At 43.2% G+C, this 23033-nt stretch overlaps 1 protein-coding gene across 1 annotated transcript in view; it reads left to right on the top strand.

The window, feature by feature from the left end:
• Positions 1 to 23033, top strand: part of LOC134588654 (interleukin-5 receptor subunit alpha-like) — a 55281-nt gene that overhangs the window by 24564 nt on the left and 7684 nt on the right. The window contains exons 4-9 of the mRNA XM_063444286.1: positions 12306 to 12444; positions 15395 to 15503; positions 15584 to 15765; positions 17222 to 17379; positions 20782 to 20926; positions 22264 to 22354. Of these exons, the coding sequence (XP_063300356.1) occupies positions 12306 to 12444; positions 15395 to 15503; positions 15584 to 15765; positions 17222 to 17379; positions 20782 to 20926; positions 22264 to 22354 (824 nt within the window). The remainder of the gene's footprint in view (positions 1 to 12305; positions 12445 to 15394; positions 15504 to 15583; positions 15766 to 17221; positions 17380 to 20781; positions 20927 to 22263; positions 22355 to 23033) is intronic.

Genomic DNA, 23033 nt, shown 5'->3' on the forward strand with positions numbered 1-23033 from the left:
ACACACACACACACACACACAGAAGCTTGCTCACTAGCACACACACACACACACACACACACACACAGAAGCTCCCCCACTAGCGCACACACACACACACACAAGTTCACTCACTAGCAGGCACACACGCACGCTCACTCACTAGCAGGCACACACACACACACACACACAAACTCATTCACTAGCAGGCACACACACACACAGAAGTTCACTCACTAGCAGATGTACACACACAGAAGCTCCCTCACTAGCACATACAGACACACACACACACACACACACACAGAGAAGCTCACTCACTAGCACACACACAAAGCTTACCTGGCACTGGTAGGTGAAGTTGTCATTATCTGGCCTCTAGCAGGCACACATACACACACACACGCAAACTCACTCACTAGCAGACACACACACACACACACACACACACACACACATAGAAGCTCACTCACTAGCAGATGCACACACACATAAGCACCCTCACTAGCACACACACACACACACACACACACACAGAAGCTCGCTCACTAGCACGCACACCCACAAACACAGAAGCTCCCTCACTAGCACAAACACACAAGCTCACTCACTAGCAGGCATACACACACAATCTCACTCACTAGCAGGCTCACACACACAAGCTCACTCACTAGCACGTGCACACACACACACACACAAACTCATTCACTAGCAGGCACACACACACAGATGCTCACTTACTAGCAGACATACACACACAGAAGCTCCCTCACTAGCACATACAGACACACACACACACACACAGAAGCTCACTCACTAGCACAAAGCTTACCTGGCACTGGTAGGTGAAGTTGTCATTGTCTGGCCTCTTCATTCCAGTGAGGTCAGCAGCTTCCATGTGAGGGTGGGGCTTGTGTTTGGGGGTGGGGCTTAGGTGAGGGGACAGAGCATGCAGCCTGAATTGCTTTAAATTGTGCAGGGAGACTGACAGGTGTACCCTCCAGCCACCGGCAGCCTAAATGCGGCTGCACCAACCCCAAGCTCCTTCCTCTTTACTCCCCTCAGACCGACACAGGCTGGCACAGTCTGAGGGTAGTAAAGAGGGAGGAGTTGGGGGCTGGTGCAACCGCAATTGGCTGCCGGAGGCAAGAGGGTATACCTGTCAGTCTCCCTGCACAAGTTACAGCAACTCACCTCTCTTCTAATTCTCCTTGACCTTTCTGTTGCTGTCAACACTGTTGGTCATCAACAACTTCTTCTCATCCTCTATAATCTTGGTCTATGAGACTCTTCTCTTTTCTGATTATCCTCCCAAGTCTCCCAGCATTCTTTCAGTGTTTCTTTTTGTAGCGCTTTCTCTTGTCAACAAACCTTCTCTGTCGGTGTTCCCCAAGGTTCTGTCCTTGGTCCCCTTCTGTTCTTGATCTATACTGGTAAACTCATCAGGTCTTTTGGCCTCACAAATCTATCAGTCCTTCTAATCTCTCGCTATCCTTCTTGATTCTAATCTCAAACTGACTCTCTGCTATTTCTAACTGGATGGCTGTTACTTTATTAAACTTATCCTATCTAAGACAGAACTTCTTGTCTCCTCCATCAAGTGTTGCTACTCCTGTGTCTGTGTCCTCCCAAGTTAAAAGCACTACCATCAGCTCTACCTTGCAGGCTTGCTAACTGACCTAAACTTCTTCTTCATCCCTTGTGTCCAGTCACTCATCAAATCTTACTGCTTCAATCTCAAAAACATAGCACGCATGCACCTATATCTAACACCAGATGCAGCTAAGATGCTGGTCCATGCCACTATCTTCTCTCACCTTGACTACTGCAATGCACTTCTCAGTGGTCTAACGCTTTACCAGCTTTCCCCATTACAGCTATAATAAACGTGGTGTTCTTCTTGTCCTCCTGTAGCTTCCATGCCTCACCCATCTGTCAGTCCTTACATTGACTTCCTATAATGCATAATGCTATTCCTCACTATTCCTCACAACTATGCCCAGTCCAGGCCCTTTGCTTTCTGACGAAGATCTGCATCTATCCTCTGTTTGTACTTGTAACTCTGATGTCTACCTTCAAGACTTCTGTAAGGCTATGGAACTCCCATTCCTGCTTATTATACTCTCAACCAGTCTCAGTTCCTTCAAACAATCATTAAAAACTCACTTATTTAGGAAAGCATATCAATTAAACTGTAAATAGCATTCCTACCCTGCATCTTGGCAATCCACATTGTTTCCTCTCCTCCAACTGTGTCATCCAAAAAAACTAACCCTTCTAACCCTTCATTGTAAAATTGATACTTTTGTAATTTTATGGTTTTCAAATCTAGGAATATGGAAATTGTGTTTTCGAAAAATATACCCATGATGTTTTCTGATCAGCTAACAGACCCTGCTGATAGAAATCAACAATTTTCTGCATTAGGACTAGCAGATGCGAGGTCTGTGTAAAAGGATAGAAGGCTGAATTCTGTATAGGTCTGGTGCTACTTTAAGGTGCCACAGGAGGCAAAATGCACCAGCACATGCAGACTGGTGCTTTTATGGGTTGGTGGGGAGATCAAAGATCTCCCTCACCAGCCTATTGCACCCACTGTAGGGGGAAGAAGGAGCCCAAAGAACATCTTGCCTGCACCCTCTGCCAAGAGTTAGAAAGGCAATGTCAGATACTACTAGAAAGGAGCAAGATACATATACTGGGTGTACACAAGAAGCTGTAGACCAGAAGATAACACAAACACGTCCCCCAGGCACACATACTGCACCACAAACAGATCTATTTACACACAAGCACTCTTCCAATACATCGTTAAGAGTTTTTCCATTATGAAATCAACCTTTATAGTCTTAATGTTGGCATATAAAAACAAAAACTCTAATTTATTGATGACTTAACTAAAAGTTTGGGATAATGTTGATATCTTTCAAATATCATTATTACACAGCTTCTTTGTTTATTATACAATAGATCCAAATATTCCAAACGCAAATTATCTGGCTTTTTGGACCAATCAGCTGTACAATCTCTGACAAAAATCTTGCTTTGCAATTGAACTACACCAAATTACACAGCTCATTATAGAATTAATAGTTGAAGATACACTTGCTCTTTCTTTAATTTAATTAGTCCTTCCTACCATTGTCTATTTAATCTTTAACTGCAAACCTCTTTCAGCCTAGTGACATTGACATATAGCTTTTGGTATTTCTTAAGTTACAAATAAATTATATTTGACACTGGCAGGTACGACTCAAGAAGCAATCCATCTTCCTCTCTATGACCTGTAGATTATCTTCTTTTCATCACTTTCTAATATTCATAAGTGAAACTTTTCATAAATACATTGTATACTGAATGTATTCCTGATGTACTCTCAAGCTGCAGTTTTGCACCCCCTTTGAATCAGTGCATAGCACTGTTGCCTTCAAAGAGCATATGATCTCCTTTTTTACAGTGCTATTTAGCAAACTATGTTCGAATCAGGGCTGACAATAAGGGTGTGAGAGGTGTGAGCCAAACAGGGTGCCAGGTAGCCGACACAGCTAAAACACGCATGGGGCTGACAGCAGTGGATAATTTCAAAAGCCGCAGGCAAATAAGGGAGATGGGAGCAGTGCTAAAAATTTAGCAGGGGCCGAATTAAAAACAGCGGAGGTGCAGCTAAATGTGTCCTGAATCTGCTGTCTGGTTGCTGCTGCTCACAGAATGGAGGCAGGAAGGACTCATTGCTTCTCCAGCAACTCCAAGACTCCAAAGGCAGCAATGGAAAAAGGTAGCTTTCTGTTTGCGTGTGTGTGTGTGACTCTCTGTCTGTCTGCCTGTAACTGTGTGTGACTGTCTACCTGTGACTGTGTTTGTGGGACTGTCTGCCTGTGACCGTGTGTGATTATGTGTGTGACTGTGTGTGTAAATGCCTTTAACTGTCTGCCTTTGACTATCTGCCTGTAACTGTGTATGTGAGTGTATGTGATTATGTGTGTGAGTGCCTGTAACTGTGTGTGACTGTCAGTAACTCAGTAACCTTCTTACCTGTAGCCTGGAGGGTGCTGTGTGAGTATGTTAGGGTGCTGTGTGAGTATGTTAGGGTGGTGTGTGAGTATGTTAGGGTGCTGTGTGAGAATGTTAGGGTGCTTTGTGAGAATGTTAGGGTGCTGTGTGAGTGTTAGGGTGCTGTGTGAGTGTTAGGGTGCAGTGTGAGTATGTTAGGGTGATGGGTGAGTATGTTAGGGTGATGTGTGAGTGTTAGGGTGCTGTGTGATTATGTTAGGGTGATGGGTGAATGTTAGGGTGCTGTGTGAGTATGTTAGGGTGCTGTGTGAGTGTTAGGGTGCTGTGTGAGTATGTTAGGGTGCTGTGTGAGTATGTTAGGGTGATGGGTGAATGTTAGGGTGCTGTGTGAGTGTTAGGGTGCTGGGTGAGGGTGATGTGTGTGTTTGCAAGGATTGTGTATTGGGGAGGCAGGTAAATGCCAATATTGAGGTTTTTTTTTGTTTTTTTTTATAAAAATTAATAGATTATATCCCCCCCCCTTCCCTTCTTACCTGTAGCCTGGAAGGGGGGGGTGGGGGCGCTGACATCCATCCCTGGTGGTCCTCGTGGTAAGTGAACTCTAGCCTGTGGGGCTAGAGTTCACTCTCGCGAGACCCGGACGGTTGCTATGGCAACGGCCCGGATCTCGCGAGAGAAACCCGGCGGAGCTGCAAGTTAGAGCTCCGCCGGGTTCGCCTCTCTCTCTCCCCGCCGGCAGCCGCATTTGAGAGCATGTGGGCCGGTGAGGGAGATCTTTGATCTCCACACCGGCCCTACATGCAACACAGCGGGGCCGGCGCTCAGATAGCACCGGCCCTGCATAGACCGGCTGGATCCCCCCGGCCTCGGCCCGTGGCCATCGCGGCCCACCGGGCATTTGCCCGGTTTGCCCGATGGCCAGTCCGGGCCTGCTGTACAGTGTGTTTCACTGTCTACTTGTGACTGTATGTGGCTACCTGTAACTGTATGTGTGACTTTCTGCCTGTAACTTTGTGTGTGTATGGCTGCCTGTAACTGTGTGTCTGACTGTGGAACTGTGTGCATGGGACACTGCAAAAAATACACACCTGCATTCAAACATAGGCTTACACGTATTTAGAAAAACAATCTTAAGTAAATACCCATTTTAAATATCACACAGATCTAATACACACTTATATTACACAAAGTCAGTACACCCATAACAAATAACATATATAGGCGCAGATCAGATTCCTAGCACATTGGACCACGAGAGATCAGCATACCACCACCTCCCTGCAAGGTAACAACAGGGAAGGGGAAAGTATTTTTTTTTTAGATATTTATTAATTTAATCGAGCCCATATACAAACACTACACCCCTGTACACACACTATCCATGGATGAGCTGGTGTGACCAGGGAGGGTGCTGTGAACATTTTTGCACAAATATGAATGGTCACATTACCCAGTTCTAAAGGATGAAGGCCAGTGTGCGGTGTGAAAAGTTGCACTTCATGCCGCTTGTAGACAACATAGATAATAAAGCATGCATGCAGGTCAGATTACAGGAGTTCAAAACCCATGTACTTTGTTAAATATTTTTCATCAATAAGTTTTATGAATGTTTAGAAAGGAAATCTGACCATTGCTGAATGGATGATTACATCCAAAAGCCAATTTACAAATGTAGGAGATTCAGTTTTATAGTTTTAATATGCCATGTTGGAGAGTCTTTTTTTTTTTTAAGTTTTAATATACCATGTTTGTGGTGTTTAGGTGAAGGTAACGTTTCTTAGCTGTTAGAGGGTCTCGCAAAGGTATGTTTCAATCCACTATGTATCCTAGTTTAGTAATGCCATCCATTTAATTTTGATAAATCTAAGTGTGTGATATGTGGGGTGGAGATTGGTCCTTGGAATATTTGTGGTGAAGTTTGAGAGTGGTGATGTTAAAATGAAAATAATTCCTGGTGAAGTCAGGAGTATGAAAAAAGTCTTACAGCCAGCAGCGTCTGAAAAAAAATCATTAAAATTAGATTTAGTATTAGTGCAACATAAAATCATTATGGATGCAGAAGAGTGTAGGTTGGTGTTTGAATAACGTGTTTATGTAAAACGTGTGAATAAATGCAGTTGCGTGCTTGTGTGTTCTGATGCAATTTAAATGTAGGCATGTGTTTGTGTGTAACGTTTTCATGCGTGCACATATACACATACATTCAGATGCACTTTGCCACACACAGAAACACACATACATTGTCACACACAGAAACTCATACATGGAAAGAAACACTGACACTCATACACAGATTCACAAACACTAATAAATATTCACAGATAAATAAGCTGACACATGCATAGACACACACAATGAAACCCTATTTTCGAAAACTGATCTATACTCTTCTGTCAGGATCGGGACAGGGATCCAACACGCAGAGTACAAACAGTAGCCAGATACGTATACCGGACCTTAGAATGGCCGGACTAACGTAAGTAGTACAGTATAGAATGGTCAAAGACAAGCCGAGGTCGAGGGTAACAGAAGACAGATAAGCGAGAGACAAGCCAAATCAAGGGTAACAGAGATAAGCAGAGTAAGGTAAACAAGCCAGGTCAAAACCAAAAGGGATAATAGAATACACAAGCACTGAGTGACTAGAACAAGCTAGAACCACGACAGGGCAATGAGCTAATGAAAGAAGCTCTGTTAAATACCCTGTTCAGAGCAGTAACCACGCCTCCAAGGCGTCCTGATTGGTCCTGCAGCCATTGACTGACAGGTTGTTCCGGGGGAGTGTCCTGATGACTACTTCCTGCCTAGATGCTGTAAAAGGCAGTCACTCCCTCGCGGCCGGCCTAGCTTGACAGGATAGACCGCGGGGAAGGGAGCCATCAGACCGTCTGGATGGAGGAACAGCTAAGTCTCTACCTCTTTCGGAGGTAGAGACCACAGGTACCCTGACAGTACCCCCCCTCTCAGATACGCCCACCGGGCGGAATGAACCGGGACGAGATGGGAAGCGAGAGTGATACGCCCTGCGGAGACGGGGAGCATGAACATCCTCCTGAGGTACCCAACTCCTCTCCTCAGGACCATATCCCTTCCAATCAACCAGATATTGTACTCTCCCCCGGGAGATTCGAGAATCAATAATAGAGTTAACCTCATACTCCTCCTGACCCTCCACCTGAACGGGGCGAGGAGGGGCTATTGTGGAGGAAAATCTGTTACATATGAGTGGTTTCAGCAATGAAACGTGAAACGAGTTCGGGATGCGTAAGGTATTAGGAAGAGCTAAACGATACGCAACTGGATTGATACGGGTCAGCACCCTGTAGGGTCCAATATAACGAGGAGCGAACTTCATGGAGGGCACTTTTAAACGGATGTTCCTCGTGCTCAGCCATACCCTATCACCTGGAACAAAGACCAGAGCCGCCCTTCTACGTTTATCAGCGTGTTTCTTGACCAACATAGAGTTGTGCACAAGGATTTGTCGAGTTTGATCCCACAACTTCCTCAAATTGGCAACATGAACATCAACCGACGGCACCCCCTGGGAAGGGGAATCCGAAGGAAGAATAGACGGATGAAAACCATAATTCATGAAGAAGGGGCTTGAATGAGTAGAATCGCAAACGAGATTGTTGTGTGCAAACTCCGCCCAAGGAATCAAACCGACCCAATCATCCTGGTGTTCAGAAACAAAGCATCGTAAATATTGTTCAATTTTCTGGTTGGTACGTTCAGCAGCTCCGTTAGACTGAGGATGATAGGCAGAAGAAAAGTTTAATTTAATACCAAGTTGAGAGCAGAAGGACCTCCAAAAGCGGGAAACAAATTGGGAGCCTCTGTCCGATACAATTTGAGAGGGTATCCCATGTAGGCGAAAAATCTCCTTAGCGAATATCTCTGCCAATTCGGGAGAAGACGGGAGTTTAGGCAGGGGAATGAAGTGTGCCATCTTAGTAACCTGTCAACCACGGTGAGGATAACAGTCTGTCTTTTAGAGATAGGTAGATCGACAATAAAGTCCATGGCCAAACAGGACCATGGTTTTTCTGGAACCTCCAAGGGTTGCAGGAATCCACATGGAAGCGTATGGGGTTGTTTGGTTTTAGTACAAACTTCACATGCAGCGATGAACTCCTCAATATCCCTCCGTAAAGCAGGCCACCAGAAGTCCTTAGAGATCAACGCGTAAGTTTTGCGAATACCAGGATGTCCCGCCATCTTGCTATTATGTAAACACTGTAAAAGTTCCAGTTGAAGAGCAGGAGGAACGAAATGACGGCCCGCAGGAATCTGTTTAGGTGCTAGATGTTGCAACTTAATGATCTCGGCCAGTAATGGAGAATGAATCCTGAGATTCGTATTAGCAATGATATTGCATTTCGGAACTATAGAAGAAAGAACTGGTTCAGGTACAGTAGAAGGTTCATATTGGCGAGATAATGCATCGGCTTTAGAGTTTTTAGAACCAGGTCTGTAAGTCAGTACATAATTGAAGTGAGTCAGGAATAAGGACCAACGAGCTTGTCTAGAGGATAAGCGCTTAGCCTCCCCAATATAGGACAAGTTTTTGTGGTCCGTCAAAATCGTAATAGGGTGTAGGGTCCCCTCCAACAAATGTCTCCACTCCTTTAAGGCTTTAATGACTGCTAACAGTTCCCTTTCCCCGATGTCATATCTGCTCTCAGGCCCAGAAAATTTCTTAGAGAAGAAACCACAAGGGTGTAACGGTTTATCCACCCCTAACCTTTGAGACAGAACAGCCCCAACTGCTGTCTCAGAGGCATCGACCTCGAGCAAGAAAGGCAGAGTCGTATCAGGATGGACTAGAATGGGAGCCGAGGCAAAAAGTTCCTTGAGAGTCTTGAAAGCACCCAGAGCTTCCTTAGACCAGAACTTAGTATCAGCCCCTTGTTTGGTCATATTGGTAATAGGCGCAATGATAGAGGAGTATCCTTTAATGAAGCGCCTATAGTAGTTGGAAAAACCAATAAACCTTTGGATAGCCTTGAGTCCTTTGGGCAAGGGCCAGTCTAAAATAGATTGAAGTTTTACAGGATCCATTTTAAAACCCTCCCCAGAAATCACGTATCCAAGAAAGTCTACCTGAGACTGATCAAAACTGCACTTCTCCAATTTGCAATATAGACCATGTTGCAGCAGCTTGTGTAATACCTTTCTGACCTGTCTATGGTGAGTCTCAATCTCCTTAGAGTGTATTAGTATGTCGTCCAGGTAAACAATAACACAATCATGCTGAAACTCCCTAAGTACCTCATTAATCAAATCTTGAAATACTGCAGGAGCATTGCATAGTCCAAATGGCATAACAGTGTATTCGTAATGACCATACCGGGTATTGAATGTCGTCATCCACTCGTGACCTTGCTGGATTCTCACCAAATTGTAAGCCCCTCTGAGATCTAACTTGGTGAAGATTTTGGAGCCCTTAAGACGATCAAATAACTCGGTAATCAGTGGGATAGGATAGGCATTTCTGACAGTTATTTTATTCAAGCCTCGGTAATCGATACAAGGTCTCAGCGTGCCATCCTTCTTCTTAATGAAAAAGAACCCAGCCCCGGCCGGAGAAGAAGACCTCCTGATGAATCCCTTTTCTAAATTCTCCCGAATATACTCCTCTAGAACCGAGTTTTCCTGAACAGACAAAGGATATACATGGCCCCTCGGAGGCATAGTGCCGGGTAGAAGCTTAATCTTACAGTCAAATGACCTGTGTGGAGGCAAAGAATCGGCATTCTTCTTGTCAAACACTGCCCTTAAGTCTAGGTAAAGGTCTGGTATTTGTCTTTCTGTGGACTGAGTAGGATTCTCCGGTATGTTAATATTAGCTAATGGAGAAACCTTGCACAAACACCGATCCTGGCAGCCCTGGCCCCACGAGAGTATCTCTCCTAACTCCCAATCGATAATAGGGTTATGTTTTTTCAACCATGGGTACCCCAGAACTATGGGAACGGAAGGAGACGAAATGAGCAGAAGAGATAAATTCTCCACGTGTAGGATACCCACATTTAAATTAATGGGTATGGTCTCACGAAAGATAACAGGGTCTAGTAGTGGTCTACCATCTATGGCCTCAACGGCCAAAGGTGTCTCCCTTAGCTGGGATGGGAAATTGTTCTTACTAACAAAGGCTTGGTCGATAAAATTCTCAGAAGCACCGGAATCTATCAATGCCATAGCCCTTACTACTTCCTTCCCCCAAGTTAAGGAAACTGGCAGCAGAAGCCTGTGATCTTTATAATCAGGAGTAGAGGACAAAATAGAAACACCCAAGGCCTGTCCTCTAGAGAGACTTAGGTGCGAGCGTTTCCCGGGCGGTTAGAACAGTTCGAGAGTAAATGACCCTTGGCTCCACAATACATACACAAACCCTCTCTTCTCCTGTGCTGTCTTTCCTCCTCAAAGAGGCGGGTATACCCGATCTGCATAGGTTCAGTAAGCAAAGATATCGTGGAGTCAGGACTTGGAACAGCGGGAGCTAACCTAAAAGAAGGTCTCTGGTTCCTCTCTCGAGTGTTCTGTCTCTCTGTTAGACGTTCATCTATACGAGAGATGAACGAAATTAAATCCTCTAAATTCTCAGGGAGTTCTCTGGTAGCAACCTCATCAAGGATTACATCAGATAGGCCATTCAAAAATACATCCATATACGCCTGCTCATTCCACTTGATTTCTGCCGCCAGAGACCTGAACTCTAGTGCATAATCCACCAGTGTTTGGTTCTCCTGTCTCAGGCGCAACAGTAATCTGGCTGCATTAACCTTTCTACCTGGAGGGTCAAATGTTCTTCTAAAAGCAGCTACAAATGCGTTATAGTTATAAACTAATGGATTATCGTTCTCCCATAGTGGGTTGGCCCATCTCAGAGCTTTCTCAATGAGTAGGGTGATAATAAATCCTACTTTTGCCCTATCTGTAGGATAAGAGCGAGGTTGCAATTCAAAGTGGATACTAATTTGGTTTAAAAAACCACGACACTTCTCAGGAGCCCCACCATAGCGTACTGGGGGGGGTAATGTGAGAAGAAGCACCCACTGTGGCTACCTCTAGACCTGAACCGACAGGAGAAACAGGGGTATTACGTATCTCCTCTTGTGGGTTATTGGCACAAGCTAATAGAGCCTGTAGCGCAAGCGCCATCTGATCCATTCTGTGATCCATGGCTTCAAACCTAGGATCAGGAGCAGCCAGCTGACTGTTTGTACTTGCAGGATCCATTGGCCCTGTCGTAATGTCAGGATCGGGACAGGGATCCAACACGCAGAGTACAAACAGTAGCCAGATACGTATACCGGACCTTAGAATGGCCGGACTAACGTAAGTAGTACAGTATAGAATAGTCAAAGACAAGCCCAGGTCGAGGGTAACAGAAGACAGATAAGCGAGAGACAAGCCGAATCAAGGGTAACAGAGATAAGCAGAGTAAGGTAAACAAGCCGGGTCAAAACCAAAAGGGATAATAGAATACACAAGCACTGAGTGACTAGAACAAGCTAGAACCACGACAGGGCAATGAGCTAATGAAAGAAGCTCTGTTAAATACCCTGTTCAGAGCAGTAACCACGCCTCCAAGGCGTCCTGATTGGTCCTGCAGCCATTGACTGACAGGTTGTTCCGGGGGAGTGTCCTGATGACTACTTCCTGCCTAGATGCTGTAAAAGGCAGTCACTCCCTCGCGGCCGGCCTAGCTTGACAGGATAGACCGCGGGGAAGGGAGCCATCAGACCGTCTGGATGGAGGAACAGCTAAGTCTCTACCTCTTTCGGAGGTAGAGACCACAGGTACCCTGACATCTTCAAATATCTCTCCAGGCCCTTGTGTATCTGGCTCCAAATTTAGAAAGTGTCCCATGGTGCAAGGGCATCAGCAGGCCACCTGACTCACAGGGACCCAGTTGTTCCGTGCATGCACAAAAGAACACAGCAATGCCGACAGCACTCCTCTGTAGACTACTCAATACAAAAGATCCTCTTGTGTGAGAGGTCATGCGCTGGTCTTTGGAAGCTGGCAATCAGAGAGTTTGATGACAGACTATGTAGACACATAAACAGCAGCAAGCAGGTGTACTGCAGTACCTGCAGTACTGCAAACCTTTGGATTGCGTGCCAGCTGTGAGCCCTCTGTGTACCATGATAATCATGCCCCATATTTTGTCTTCCAATAAGAACATTCTTAATTAAATAGTGTAAAAGATAGCTTTACAAAATTCAGTTATGTGTATTTTTTTTCTAATCATGTCTTTAAAGGTTGTGAATGCTTAACTAAAATTATAATTTGATTATTTCTAGAAACTGGTTGAAAAAAACTATGAAATCCTACAGCTCCATCTACACTCTGGCTTTCAAGCTAATGTATCTGTTGTGGTTTGTGATGAGCCTGAAATACAAATAAGTAATTGGACACAGCTTATTTATAAAGCCCAACCTGGTCAGTATATAGTATCTCGACAGAGTTTGTTTAATATGATCTTATTTTTATGTAATGGCACAAGATGAGCAAAAAACAGCTTGAGAACTGAGCGGTGACCGACCGAAGGGCAGGCTATTTCAGTTGCTGCCCGTTCTCAGTATTCTCTTGCGACCCATTTTTTACTCTCCACAAGTTTAAGGGATAATCCAGACGTGGACCCCTTGCTCACGGTGCCTAGGGAGATATCAGCTATGCCTCACTGATGATGCCTTACAAGGCTGAAACGATCGTCTGGGGTTGCTGTGTCTCTCGTGCAGAGGGAACTTGCTGGCATTTCGGATCTGGACTGCCCGTATGGGTGGGACCAGTCTGATATGTTTCAGAGAAGTTCTCTCTGTAATGGCACAAGATGAGCAAAAAACAGCTTGAGAACTGAGCGGTGACCGACCGAAGGGCAGGCTATTTCAGTTGCTGCCCGTTCTCAGTATTCTCTTGCGACCCATTTTTTACTCTCCACAAGTTTAAGGGATAATCCAGACGTGGACCCCTTGCTCACGGTGCCTAGGGAGATATCAGCTATGCCTCACTGATGATGCCTTACAAGGCTGAAACGATCGTCTGGGGTTGCTGTGTCTCTCGTGCAGAGGGAACTTGCTGGCATTTCGGATCTGGACTGCCCGTATGGGTGGGACCAGTCTGATATGTTTCAGAGAAGTTCTCTCTGTAATGGCACAAGATGAGCAAAAAACAGCTTGAGAACTGAGCGGTGACCGACCGAAGGGCAGGCTATTTCAGTTGCTGCCCGTTCTCAGTATTCTCTTGCGACCCATTTTTTACTCTCCACAAGTTTAAGGGATAATCCAGACGTGGACCCCTTGCTCACGGTGCCTAGGGAGATATCAGCTATGCCTCACTGATGATGCCTTACAAGGCTGAAACGATCGTCTGGGGTTGCTGTGTCTCTCGTGCAGAGGGAACTTGCTGGCATTTCGGATCTGGACTGCCCGTATGGGTGGGACCAGTCTGATATGTTTCAGAGAAGTTCTCTCTGTAATGGCACAAGATGAGCAAAAAACAGCTTGAGAACTGAGCGGTGACCGACCGAAGGGCAGGCTATTTCAGTTGCTGCCCGTTCTCAGTATTCTCTTGCGACCCATTTTTTACTCTCCACAAGTTTAAGGGATAATCCAGACGTGGACCCCTTGCTCACGGTGCCTAGGGAGATATCAGCTATGCCTCACTGATGATGCCTTACAAGGCTGAAACGATCGTCTGGGGTTGCTGTGTCTCTCGTGCAGAGGGAACTTGCTGGCATTTCGGATCTGGACTGCCCGTATGGGTGGGACCAGTCTGATATGTTTCAGAGAAGTTCTCTCTGTAATGGCACAAGATGAGCAAAAAACAGCTTGAGAACTGAGCGGTGACCGACCGAAGGGCAGGCTATTTCAGTTGCTGCCCGTTCTAAGTATTCTCTTGCGACCCATTTTTTACTCTCCACAAGTTTAAGGGATAATCCAGACGTGGACCCCTTGCTCACGGTGCCTAGGGAGATATCAGCTATGCCTCACTGATGATGCCTTACAAGGCTGAAACGATCGTCTGGGGTTGCTGTGTCTCTCGTGCAGAGGGAACTTGCTGGCATTTCGGATCTGGACTGCCCGTATGGGTGGGACCAGTCTGATATGTTTCAGAGAAGTTCTCTCTGTAATGGCACAAGATGAGCAAAAAACAGCTTGAGAACTGAGCGGTGACCGACCGAAGGGCAGGCTATTTCAGTTGCTGCCCGTTCTCAGTATTCTCTTGCGACCCATTTTTTATGATCTTATTTTAGTTTTAAACATTTTTCTTGAACGTTCTCAAAGATGACAACAAGAGACATATTGTATATGTGAATAACAAGATATACGTATTGATGAGAGAGACGACTGTACATAATAATATAACAGGAACATTATAAATAGCAACTGTTGTAGTAGTTTATGATATTTTACAAATATCTACAAATTTTAACAACTAACTCTAATGGGTTTACTCACTAAAATCCAAATGGGCCAGAATCAGAAGGGTCAAAATCATTGGGCACCATTTGGACTGCAAAATCTGGGCATTGTTTGTTGTATTCAACATTAGTTGATCCAGATTTCATCCGGATGCCCACCATTTGCATCTGCAGGCTACACTGGTAGGAGCACAGGAAAGACATAGTGCCCCCTCTGTTACTTAACAGGGTCTAACCCATTGTATTAGGTCATTCTTCTAGTTTTAAACTTTTTGAAGTTATGCCCCCACCTGCCACATGGCAGATGGGGGCATAGGGAGATTTTAAATCTCCTTTATTGATTTTGATTGTTTTATTGATTTCCTATTGATCTATTTATTTATTAAAGTTAACACTTTTGTATGTGGTGGCTGGCTAGTAAGAACTGGCCAGCCACCACATGGTTACCCTGGCACTGCCGAGGGTTATATAATTGTTTGGCATGCCAGCAGGCAAATTGTACTTAAAATCATTGTTTGCTTGCATAAAAGCTAGTGAACGATAATTTGCCAGACACATTGGGTCTATTCTATACTTCATACAGAGTTTAGATTTAAAAGCACTGATTTTAATCATTAGTCCCAATGCAGATGGGAGGTTGCTGTAGATTTGCTCAAGCCAACATAATTCGACCATATTTGACTTTAGTAAATATAAGAATTGCCATTGTAGTCACAATCCAAAATCCAGTGTTTTACAATAAATATTGACAAATGACAATGGAGGTATAATTATAAATATAGAAAGGGCAAGTAAAGGAACATTTTAGAAAAAAAGACATGATAGTGCCTCTTTAACCAAACTAATGTGGTGATAGGATAACGACCAGCTTTAAATCATATACATTACTGTTTTTAAAACAAACAGAGTTTCCTGAACACCAATCTTCAGAAATGTTTATGTGTTATGTGTTTGTGTGTTTTTTTTCAGTTTACATCTATAATACCTCATGTTATATATACAATATAACCAGCCTAAAATGTACATGGAGTATAAAGAAAGAGGCTCCAAATGACACCCAATATTCATTTGGTTTAAGGTAACATTTCTTTAGCAATATATTTTTCTGAAATGTCTAAAAATATAAATTTTTAAACTATTTTTATTTTTCTTTCTTAGATTTGGAACAGACTTATTACCATGTCAGCAGTATTTAACAAACCAACAAAATAAAAATATTGGCTGCAACATGACAGACATGTTTGCAAATGTTGATAGAAGCAAAATGAAGTTAAAATTTACTGTGCAATTTTCAAATCATGACATGTATTTCTTAAAATCCTTTGCATACCGTAACATAGGTAGGTTTATTTGAAACAATTTGAGTAACATCGTTTATTTTTACACAACTGATCAATATCACACCACTTACCTCCCAACTCTGTGTGTATATGCTTGATTTTGTTTTGCATTGCTCTGATACAGACATTATTTTAACAAATACAATTGGTTTTGTTTGTCAAACTAAAGTACATTGCAATGAGGTATTGGTGCTTAATGGGACACTATAGTCACCAGAACAACTGCAGCTTATTGCATTCAGGCTTTTTGCAGTAATCACTGTCTTTTTAGAGAAAAGGCAGTGGTTACATTACAGCCTGAGGATACTTAATTCCACTGGCCACTCCTCAGATGGCTACTAGAGGTGCTTCCTGGGGCTGTGCTGCACATTGTGCAGCACTACCATTCAGTGTCTCCACCCTCTGCATGGAGACACTGAACATTCCTCATTGATTGATTCATTGTATCTCTAGGAGGAGATACGGATTGGGCAGGGCTGTGTTTGGCCCTTGCTGGCTCTGCCACAATCTGCCTTCTTTCATCAACATTTCTGATGATGTCAGCCAAGTAGGCATATTAGGGGCAGACCCAGCAGCAGCAGCAGACTGAAAAAAGCAAGATTTTAATATATATTAAAGGATAAAAGGGGGCCAGATAGTGTTTTAACACTATAGGGTCGGGAATACATGTGTTCCTTACCCTATAGTGTTTCTTTAACATGGAATAAAGGTAGATTTTAATCCTGATTAGAGGGGAGGGGTGATCACCTAATGTGTTTTTAACAATATATATAGTGCTCTTTAATATAAAATTGCAAAATGAAAAAGATTAGAAACATCATTATATAAGTTTTCTCTCTTACTATTTTTTAAAATCAAGATATATAATATAATTTTGGCAACTCACTCAGAATTGACATTGCAAAAATGGCTGATGTATTGTTGCAGTTTTGTATTGCAGCACAGTGATGCAATTTTTTTCCCTCCTTTTTTTGTGGCTGGATTTATTTCCTAACTTTTTTCTTTAATACCAAAATTTCTGTCAGGCCAAAAACTTCTAGGGATCTACCTTTTGGGGACCCCTGCTCTAAATTAATGACAACTCAAAATACCTTCCTGCTAGATGTAACACAAACAAGTTCAACATCCATCTTGGAGTGAGATGGAATAAAAGAAATCATGGAGTTGAGAACAAAGACTTAAAGGCATAACAAGAACAAATAGAGTGATGCCAAAGATTGTGTTTAGGAAGAACTAGTGCATGAAGAAACCTAGAGAGACAGATACGTTAATTTGTGATTTTTAGGTATAATGGTACATTTATAATATTATTTAATATATAGTAATAATATATAATTATTAGCTTGTACACTAGCCCCTGACTATATAGCATTACATTCATAGTTGAATCTACATGAAATGTGTTAACTCTTTGTAATTAAAAATAAAATTAAATGCAGTTATTTTCTACTTACAGAAATACTAAATCCTCCAAGCAATATATCACTATCGACGAAAAAGAAGATTCTAAAAATTCAGTGGAATCAGCCTCCAAGTATACAAGAGAATTTAGAAAGCCACTGCTTTGAATATCAAATAAAACTTTTAGAAATGAAGAACAATTTGATTTTCCGGGTAAACTTTATTTAAATCTCAGTTGCTACATAGTTAATAATTTTTTGTTAATACAAGTTTTTTTCCTTCTTGTTTTTTTTTTTTTTTTTTCTTGTATTACTTCTAAGCATGCACACTTTAAAATATGCACTGTGTGGATTCATCCTTGAGCTGGTGGAGCACAATCATAATGCTAGATCAAATTGGCCCACTAGGATATTTTTTCAATGAACTGCAGAATCTTGACTGAATAAGCCAGACTAATATGTAAGATATCCCTGGATCTTGCACATGACTGTAGGGTAAGATAAGACCACGCTCATAAGGCAGTTGTCGGTAGCAATGGAGTAGTGGGAAACAGTCTCCATAGTGTCTTACATAAATATCTATGAAAACTCCATAATCACACTGTACAGGTAATACCAAGAGAGGCTGTTGATATATCATGCAACACCTCCAAGTGACAAATCCAAACATTGCATGCTTTATGTGAAGTTCTTCAGGTTCTGTAACAAAAAAGGGCCATTCATTTAAGTTTGCCCTCACATATGCACTTGCTATGGCTCACTCTCCTGATCATCCACTTGACTTAAAACCACCCCATAGCCATACATAGAGGCATCTGTTTGCATAATAAATTGCTTGTTGTTATCCGGGGCGGCCAACACCGGGTGGGTACTTTAACTCTCTTTCAGCTGGCAAAAGGTAGTAAGAAGGGACAACAAGTTGAAGGGTCACTTTCCACAGCTGCCCCGCCTCCCTCACACTACTCTCCCTGTACAGCAGTCCCCCCTCCCAAAAGATCCTCTCTCCCTGTGGTCCTACCTCTCCTGTCTCCGCCCTTTCCCTCATCCCAGCTAAACTAGGGTCCACTAGGGTCTCCTGTCTCAGGACAGCAGGGTCAGTCCAGGCAGTTTTATCCAGATCAGGGGGGTTCAGTCTTACCAGATCCCCTGCCAGAGTGTGAGTGCCACCTTCGTGTATGGTGGACTGAGTGGAAGGGTTCACTACCAGTGAATAATTGTCTCGGACAACAGCTGCCGGCACCCTTGGTACATCCTCAGAGTGGATGGAAGTGCCGCCAACTCGCTGGGAGCAAGTTCTTTGCTTTAGCCTCTTGAGCCCAGATTACGAGGAAGTAACTCTCCATGGGCCCTTGTTCATTCCCCAATAACACATCCACAGGGAGGCCTGTCAACACTTCCATCTCCTTGTATCCACAGCCAGCCCCCCCCAGTCCAGCCACACACTGGCCATAGAAATATCAAGTCGCCCCCCGCCAGCAACGGCAATCACTTTGGGTTGGGACAATTGTGGAACACCTCGCAACAAATGAGGCTTAACAATAGTCAAGAATACCCCGGTGTCCCCCAGTCCTTCTGCAGGGATGCCATTTACCAGCACTTCCTGGCGGTGGCTTAGGTCATATCTGGGCCACTGTGTGGTCAGTACTAGCATCACTCCCAGGGACCAGGTGTGCCTGTCGTAACAGTCCTGGTGCTAGTCCACCTCCACTTCCTTTGCTTTTCCAAAATATTCCTCAGGACCCCACTCTCCCATTATCTGGACTAGTGGAGCCAGGTGATTAGGACCACAGGCCCGGAAGGGACAGTCTCTCACAAAATGCCCCTGGTGCTGGCACCCATGACAAACAAGCTGGTGCTTTGCCCTGGGACTCTTTGTTGGCCCAGTGGCCCCGTTGCTCCCTTTCTGGGACATTGACCCTGGCATTGGCCTCCGACCGGGAACACCACTGGGGTACATAGCCTGGTCTGTCTGTGGGACATTCCTGGTTTCCACAGTTTGAGCAGCATCCGGGGCGTCGGCACAAACACAGGTGCTGAAGGATTCTGTCCCGGAAGAGCAATGCTGGGGACTCCTCCACAAGTCTCACTGAAATGTTTGGCTAACCTTGTGGCTGCAGCGGCTGTAGTGGGCTTCTGTTGCATCTCCGCTGGCAAGAGGTGGTAAAATTGCTCCAGCAGCACAATCTGCTTACAGTCCTCCCGGGACTGCACCCTACTCCCAGCCCACCATCCCTCAAGGGCATGTGTCAACCTCCAGGTAAGTGCCTTCTGTAGTCGACTGGATCTCCCAGAACTTTACCCTGTAGGACTTTGTCCAGCACAGCTCACTTCACGACCTAGTAGTCCCTCTATTTCTCTCTTGGAATGGCTCTGCAGGCCTCCAGGGCTTGTCCCGTCAGTCTCCCATCCAGTACCCGCACCCAGGCATCTGGCGGCAAACGATTGAGCTCAAATTGCCACTCAAAGTCCTGCAGGAATCCATCTATATTATCCTTCTTATCATCAAACATAGAAAAGCTGTGCACTAATACTTTGAGATGGGGATCCTCTGTCTAGCTAGATGGGGAAACCATGGCTGCGGTCACATTCACCTGGTGATCAGAATCCTCGTGGGCTAGGTCCTCTACTGCGATTGCTAGCAGCGCTCTCTGGCTTACTTTGCCATCTGAGGCAAATTATCCCACTGCTGACAACAGTTTGTGACGATACGGACTAATATGGTCCATGGGCAATTTCACTAACTTGCACACTATACTAAGTGATATGACCTGGATTGGAGTTGCTTTATCCACCAGCATTCACATTAAAGCAGATCATGCATAGTTACAGCAAGGAAAGAGACAACAAGCTTCTTTCTTGGTAGCAGCAACCTTTATTTTCAACAGCAACTGCCTTTTATTTTTAAACAGCAACTGCCAGGCAGATATCTCAGTATGGGGAAGGGCTCTGCATCTTTTGCCATGTGACACATTAAAGTCTCTTTTTGTCACAACGCCATATTCTATCTCTCTAATGATTCCCTATTCCAGGATCTCTAAAACAATAATACTTTATTTCATATTTAAACATTGTTCCCTTATTCCCTACTCCACTCCCCAATAATCAATTTTTTTCAGCCATATAAAATAATTTGCTGCAATATTTCTTGCAGGAAACATACTCTTCACCAAATCAAATTCCAACTTTTCTTCTCCTATCAGGTTATTTCCCTTCCTCAATATTCCACTCTCCTCACTCTCCAGCCAGCGATCATTTTGCAGAAACGTGATCGCACTTGGTTGCTGCAGCCTACTTTTGATCTAGTGGCAAAGGTGCCTGGTACTTTTTCTACAAAACAAATATAGTCTGTTATTCTCCTTAATGCTTGGTTTGATTTATGACAAGGCAAAAGAAAACATTGGCAAATGGGTCACCATATGCAACATTCGAGAAAGGCACACATTTCGTAGTGCTAATCCCTTTGCCATCAATTTTGCTACTATATGCCAAATATATTGTATAGCGCGCTATGCAACCTATTTGTGCTTCCTAGATAAAAAATAAAATATTGTTTATGCTCTCTCTCTCTTTATTTATTTATTTTAATTAGCTTGTCTTTTTTGTTTTGTTTTTTCAGATTTTTAACACCTCACTTGAAGAACATACATTTTTAGATTTGGATCAAAACAGAAAATACTCTGTACAGATTAGGGGAATAAAAAAATTGTGTGCAAAGAGTAAATTATGGGGTGAATGGAGTGAACCACTATTCATTGGCAGTGGTAAGAAATGTTTAATTTCTTAAATGATGATGTCTGGAGCAATAAAATAATTGTCTGAAATATGCAAAATAACCTTGTTATCCAAATATTTCAGCGTCATTCGCTTATCTGGGAATTGATGAAAATTCACAAGGAAATGTAAAAAGTTTAGAAGAAAATAGCTGAGGTGGTAAAACAAATGTTGAGGATTATTTAAACTTGCTATGATGGCCCCAAATAACCTGAAATTCCCTGGTTAATTCCAGCCATTTCTCAGTTCAATGAATGGCCCTAACCTCTAAAAAAACCTACCTTTTCACTTTATTTGTCAATGTTACTATTGATATATTTCCCATTGTTTATCTAATAAACACCTGTGCTGTAATTGTAAGATTTCAATGTTAACAGTAACAAAATGGCTGACAATCATTTAATTGAATATATATACTGTATGTATAATCTCTTTGGAATGGATATTCAGACATGGCAAGTTTGCCATTGATCCTACCATGGACCTTCGTTGGCTATGAATCCTCAGTGCTGTTTCAAAGCAGCAGCTTATTAAGAGTGGCTGTACAGCTGATGTCTGTGGTCATCAAGAATGGCATTAAGCAATAGAGTGGGCTATGGACATCGTAAAGCTCTGCAGAGATTGTAAAAATCTGCCTGTAAGCCACAAATCCTAAGCCAAGTCTTCAGCCAACTCCTAAGCCAAATACTGTAATTACTTTAAAATCAGAGATCATTTTACATGAAGACCACTTTTCACTCTGCCAAAGTAATATATTCCATTCCCTAGAGATCATGTAGTAGGAGTTTTGCAATGACAAGTAACTTTTAGGTCTAGCTAGTAACATGTAACTTGACATTTTGAGTCTTGATATGTATAATCACTCATTTATTTTTCTGAATGAAGCTACTCAAGATTATACATGTACATGGCTGCTATATAGATATCAGGTAGTCTGTACAAGTTACTCACAGAGTTAATCTTGGATATATAGCTTACAATGAAATAAATGAAGGCATACACGGAGAAGAATTAACTATAAGGTGCCATCACGGCTAGACAGCAGGTCCAGAACCATGAATTAGCTTGATCCCATCCACAATACCTAAGTGAATAATGAATTTGGTACCCAAACCAGGAACCAGCTTGTAGGAGCTTAATCCTTGTCTATGCATAAAGTGAGCTTTTTGGATCATAAACTGTGTATAGACCTGGTTCTTTGATTGTCTCTTTAATCATTTAACATGCAAATGTTGTGACAATACATCATTTTAAAAAGACCTGAGTTATTGCATATTTGTATTTACATGCCTGTTTTCTTAAATCCTGTTTTGAATTTTATCTGCAGACAATGAGGGCATTCCAACCTGGTGTTTTCTTTTCATTATCGTCATCTGTACATGTCTGTTTGCAGTTGTACTACTATACGTCTTGAAAAGGTAATACGGTTTATCTTATTTTCTAACAATTGCAGAAGGTTAACTATTTAAGAACCGCACGACGGTCTATGCTGTCATGCAGTGCAATGCTTTAACGCCCAGTAAAAGCATAGACCATTACCTAGTAAAGGTACCAGCAGGGATTATATTACTGCTGGTACCAAGGACCTGAAGGTATCTTTGGATATCTAAGGGTCCACTCTGTCAGCTGAGGCCACAGTTAGTGGCTCCAGACTAACAGATGAGCTATGAGCAGCACTCAAAGTGAGTGCTGCTAATAACTATTTGAATTCTGTGGCTGAGCAATCTTGCTCAGCTTGTGCATTTCTTTCACTGCCCGCAGCCTCCAATGTTAAAAAGGTGAACCCAAGGTATCTTCATGCTGCAATCACACTGTACAGAGGGCTCACTGAGTTGAAATATAGATAAGATTATTGTTGGATTATGGGCAGGATTACGGGTTGGATTAAAAATTACATTATAGGTTGGCTTTAGGCTTGGATTAAGGGCCGGTTTAAGGGTTGGATTAAAAATTGCAATAAGGGTTGGAAAATGGGCAGGTTTATTAGGGAAATATATGCATGTGGGGTATCATTGTCCTCAAGAACAGTAGCAGAAACTAAATATGTGGTGTTTGAAGTACTGGGACATGCGTGATCTGGCATTTTTCCAAAAAAAC

The sequence above is a fragment of the Pelobates fuscus genome, chromosome 1, assembly GCF_036172605.1.
Source record: "Pelobates fuscus isolate aPelFus1 chromosome 1, aPelFus1.pri, whole genome shotgun sequence".
In the NCBI taxonomy this organism is placed as follows: domain Eukaryota; kingdom Metazoa; phylum Chordata; class Amphibia; order Anura; family Pelobatidae; genus Pelobates; species Pelobates fuscus.